The sequence below is a fragment of the Pinus tabuliformis genome, chromosome 2_2, assembly GCF_031772625.1.
Source record: "Pinus tabuliformis cultivar Carrire ecotype Pingquan chromosome 2_2, CPIR1, whole genome shotgun sequence".
Classification (NCBI taxonomy): domain Eukaryota; kingdom Viridiplantae; phylum Streptophyta; class Pinopsida; order Pinales; family Pinaceae; genus Pinus; species Pinus tabuliformis.
In genome coordinates, this window is record NC_142300.1 from 547022479 (window position 1) to 547027584 (window position 5106).

General features: G+C 42.5%; 1 protein-coding gene across 1 annotated transcript; it reads left to right on the forward strand.

Annotated features, from left to right (window-relative positions):
* The first annotated feature begins 609 nt into the window (after positions 1-609).
* On the forward strand, positions 610-4752 carry LOC149193789 (uncharacterized). The gene is made up of 2 exons (XM_089407439.1): positions 610-2214; positions 2785-4752. Exons 1-2 carry the CDS (start codon positions 610-612, stop codon positions 4750-4752), a joined length of 3573 nt encoding a protein of 1190 aa, XP_089263565.1.
* The last annotated feature ends 354 nt before the right edge of the window (positions 4753-5106 follow it).

Below are 5106 nucleotides of genomic sequence, written 5' to 3' on the forward strand. Positions count from 1 at the left end.
GGAAATGGAGATCGAGGAGACACCAAATGAGCCACTGACTGAAGCTTTCCAAAACCAAGAGGTTGCACAGACCACTGACTCTCATTCGGCGGAAGCTGTGGAGGAAAACGCAAAGAAAGCTCCTGCAGAACAAAATCCTCTCTGCGAAGATGAAAAGGGTATGTGCTCAGGGCTCCCTTTTTCCTCTCTTAATTCTCCTGAGCATGTTTCTGTTTCAATGCATGTTTCACCTCCAAACATTCCAACTCAAACAAATATCATAAACGAAAACATGGAACATGAAATGATTTCCCCGGATGTAGACTCTATTTCGGCGGCCATGCCGTCTCTTGAGTTGAACTGTGAAGAAATATGGCCCCCTCTTGCTCACCCAGTTACTCGTACCCCTTGCCCATACAACCTTAGATCTTTGGGAGGGAAGCCTGGTATGTCGGGGGTTATTGGAGGCTTAGGACAGTCGCCCTCTCAGAGCTGTGCCAAAAACAAGAGAGGTAGGAAATCGGACATGTCCAAGGCAAAACTTAAAGCTAAGTTGGATGTAGCAGATGGTAAACAATATTCTATCCCCGGGGTTCTTAGAGCTGTGCAGCCCCCTGTTGCTGTTATAAAATGATTCTGTCATCCTGGAATTGTAGAGGTTTGGCCAGCAAACCTAAAAAACTGGCCTTGAAAGAGTGGATCCTTAATTCAAATGTTGATATTATTTTTTTGCAAGAAACCTTGGGGAAGGCTTCTGAGATAGAATCAATGCTAAAAGCCCTTCTGCCAGGATGGATTTTCTCTGCAATAGATTCATCTGGACACTCGGGGGGCCTTGCAATTGGGTTCAAAGAAGGGCGCATTAAGGTCATTAACCAGTGGGGGATGAAACAAGTTATGGGTATGGAGGTTTTTTCTCCTGATTTCACTTTCCCCATATCTTTAGTAAACATCTATGGTCCCTGTCAAGGAAGGGAATCTTTTTGGGATGATTTGATGACAAAATCTGTATTGAAGTCCTCTTTGTTGATTGTGGGGGGTGACTTAAATTTCTCAATAGGCAGAGCTGAAGCATGGGGTCCATCAGCTAGAGAAGATCCCCTCTCGGCTTTTTTCCTTAATCTTCTATCGGAAAACAATCTCATAGATCCCTCCCCGAACAAACTAAAGCCTACCTGGAGGAACAGAAGGATAGGGGAGGATCGGATCGCCAAAAGATTAGATCGTTTCCTGTTATCTGAGGACTTAACTTCCAAAGCTCCTATTCTCAGGCAGTGGGTTGAGGAAATAGGCAATTCAGATCACTTTCCGATTTTTTTGGACCTTTCTTTTCCTCCCCCAAAACCTCCTGCCCCTTTTAAATTCAATTCTTCCTGGCTCCAAGACCCTTCTTACAATAACCTTTTTAAGGAAACTTGGGTCCATCCTGACAGAAATACAAGAGAGGATAAGAGCTACCTGTTCATGGAGAATCTCAAAAGATTGAAGAAAGCAACAATCTCTTGGGCAAAGGACAGGAAATTGAAACAAAATGAAGAACTGAATAGAATCAGGGAGGAGCTGAAGCTTATGGAAAGCACTGAGGAAGATGGATATTTTTCGCAGGCTTCAAAGGACAGAATCCTTCATCTGGAGAAGCTGCAAAACAAAATCCTTTTGGAAAAGGAGGAAGAATGGAGGCTTAAGAGTAGGGCAATTTGGCTAAAATCAGGGGATGAAAATACTAGTTTTTTTCATAACTTTGCCAAAGGCAGAAAATCTGTAAATACTATTTGGAGCCTTAAAGATGAAGAAGGGAGGGAAGTCAACTCTTTTTCAGATCTCTCTGGTTTAGGACAGAGACATTTCCAGAATATTTTCTCTGATCCGGGAGAGGCTACCATAGCAGAAGTCATAAGAACAGCACAATGCTTTCCAAGATTCATTGAGGAGGATGAAGCAGAAGAGCTTACAATTCCTGTAACCAAGGAGGAGGTTGAAGCAGCCATGAAGCTTATGGGCAAGGATAAAAGTCCAGGCCCTGATGGCTGGACCATAGAACTTTTTCTCTCTTTTTTTGATCAAATAGGCTCTGAAATCACTGAGGTAGTAGAAGAATCAAGACAGAAAGGAGAAGTCTACAGACCTTTCAATTCAACTTTTATTGCTCTCATACCAAAGAAGGATGACCCGGAGAGCTTTGAAGATTTCAGGCCAATCTCCTTGTGCAATTGTATTTACAAGATCATTGCAAAGGTAATTGCTCTCAGAATTGTCCCTATCTTGTCAAGAAATATCTCAATGGAACAATTTGGTTTTCTGGACGGAAGACAAATTCATGAAGCCATTGGAGTAGCCCAGGAGGTTATTCATAGTGTCAGACTGAAGAAAAAGAAGGGAGCGGTCCTCAAAATAGATCTCTCTAAAGCATATGACCGAATAAACTGGCTCTACCTCCGGATGCTGCTTACTCATGTGGGTTTCAACTATACTTTTATTAGCTGGATTATGGGCTGCATCACAAATGTCAGTTTTGCAGTTCTGATCAATGGAGCAGCATCCCCTTTTTTTAACAGTCAAAGAGGCCTCAGGCAAGGATGTCCGTTATCCCCTCTCCTGTTTCTTCTAGTGGCAGAAGGGCTAAGCAGATTGATTCACAAAGCCAGAAGAGAGGAGAAGGTAAAAGGTATTGAGGTAGCAATTAACCTTTTTATCACTCACTTGCTTTTTGTCGATGATATATTGATTTTCTCCAATGGATCTTTCAATGAACTCAAGGAGTTAAAATGCATTTTCGATCTATTTCTGAAAGCTACTGGAATGCAGATAAACTATAGGAAATCTCAAGTTTGTGTGGCAGATTTTGACAGAAGAGAAAGGACTAGGATGGCTAATCTCTTCCCCTTCCCCCATCAGCCACTGGACTCCCCCTTCAAATATCTGGGATTTTGGCTAAAGCCAGCAGCATACAAAAAAGAGGACTGGAACTGGCTTATAGCAAAGATAGAAGCCAGAATTTCACACTGGAGCTTCAGGTGGCTCTCCAGAGCTGGCAGATTGACCCTTATCAAATCAGTATTGTTAGCCATCCCAGTATACTGGGCTGCTTTGACTTGGGTCCCTAAAGGAGTGATGGAGAAAATCAGAAGAATTTGTTGCAGATTTCTTTGGGCAGGAACAAAAGAGTCCTCTGTTTTACCTTGGGTGGCATGGGATAAAGTGGCTAGACCAAAAGATTGGGGAGGTTGGGGAATAAAAAGACTCCCTGAGTTCAGTCTTTCTCTAGCAGCTAAATCAGGCTGGAGATTAATATCCATGGAGAATCTTTGGACAAGGGTAGTGAAAAGGAAGTACATCGATCCAGTACCTGTGGAAGACTGGATTCGGAGACAAGATAAGAAAATGAAGAATATTTCAGCCATCTGGAAGGCCACGGTGGAAGCTTTTTCAGTGATTGAACAAGGACTAGCATGGAAAGTGGGAGATGGAAGACAGATCAGAATCGGCAGAGATCCTTGGGTAGGTTGCAATGAAGCTTTTGCCTTGTCACCAGGTTTTCTTAGACATCTTGACAGCAAAGGAATTACAACTCTAAATCAGGTGGAGAAAATAGGCCAATCTACCTTTTGGGGACAGGCATGGCAGAATGATGAAGACCTAGGAATAAGTGTCAGATGGAAGAATGAGTGGGAGGCTTACATCAAAGAACTGCATCGCTCAAATGTCAGGCTTAAAGATGAACCAGATCGTTTGATTTGGGCTCAAGGCAAAACAGGGGACTATTCCCCAAAAGATGGATATTCTTTCTTAATGGGAAAGAAGGGCTGGGGAATACCAGACTGGTGGGCAAAAAACTTATGGAAACTAAAATGCCCTGCAAAGGCCAGGCTATTCCTATGGTGCATTCTAAAAAGGAAGGTCCCAACCTGGGATATCTTACAAGCCAGATTTCTAGTTGGGCCTGGGAGATGCCCTTTGTGCAAGTCCGAAGAGGAAACTATCAGTCATCTTTTCACAGCCTGTGCAGTCTCAAAAAAGGTTTGGGAGGAGGTAACTGTTCTGCTCAAGGTGAAGGCACAGTGGGGTCATGATCCTCTGGAAGAAGCATGGAGGAAATGGTGGCAAAACTATCCGGAGGGGAACATGAGAAACTTGCCTCTTATTTTCTTTTGGGGTGTATGGCTAGCTAGGAACAAAAGTCTGTTTCAAGACAAGGACACCCCCTCTTCCGCCATTGCTATCAATTGTGCTGCTATATACTCTGCCATTCCGATCCCTGAAGCCAAAAATCCTAAAAATAATCAAAAGCCCGTTAATATACAGGAGGGCATTCCTTGGGATTTTTTTGATGGGGCATCCCAAAACAACAAGGCTGGAGCGGGCCTGTGCATCCACTTAAATCCTGAACATACTTTAAAAGCATCTGTTGGGCTTGGAACAGGCACTAATAATTATGCTGAGTTGTCTGCTTTGCGCTTTCTCTTATGCTGGTTACTTCACCGAAATATCTTCACTATCCAAATCTTTGGGGATTCATTGAATGTCATAAAATGGGTCAATGGAAATGCATCGTGTCAAAACCAGATTCTGAAGACTCTTGTTGAAGAAATTACCTTTTTAAAGACATCTTTTAATAAGGTTACTTTTTGCCACATTTACAGGGATAAAAATGAGGAAGCAGACCAGCTTTCTAAGACTGGTCTACAACAAGATTTGGGCAGCTGGACAGTAGAAGAAATCAGACAGGGGCATTCATCCATTTCACATCAGCCCCCTTATGCTCCGCCTCAGTGATCTCAACACATATATTACTTTTTTGTCAGCAGTTCTTCGTTCCATTTTTGTTTTTTTGTCCACAGCTCCTTACATTATACCACTGTTTTTTATCATTATCATGAGCTATTATAAACAGTAAACAGAACTTTCTTTTATGCAGTTTTTTCTTTTGCTACTCAGACTCTTCATAAATCCTGTAAGGGGTTGTTTTCCTTCTCTGAAGGAGACCCCAGAATATGAATGATTCAGTTTGTTTATAAGCCTCCAGCCGGGAGGAAGACTGTACATGGACTGTACATGGTTTTTCTATCAGCAGTATCAGTTTCATATGAAGAACAAAACAACTACTAAATGAGCCACTAGATTGGCTCA

Bases quoted from the DNA above. Each gene is read 5' to 3' on its own strand.
- LOC149193789 (XM_089407439.1), top strand. From the start codon at position 610: ATGATTCTGTCATCCTGGAATTGTAGAGGTTTGGCCAGCAAACCTAAA. The intron at 2,215-2,784 runs GTAATTGCTCTC...ACTGGAATGCAG, and splicing joins TTTACAAGATCATTGCAAAG to ATAAACTATAGGAAATCTCA.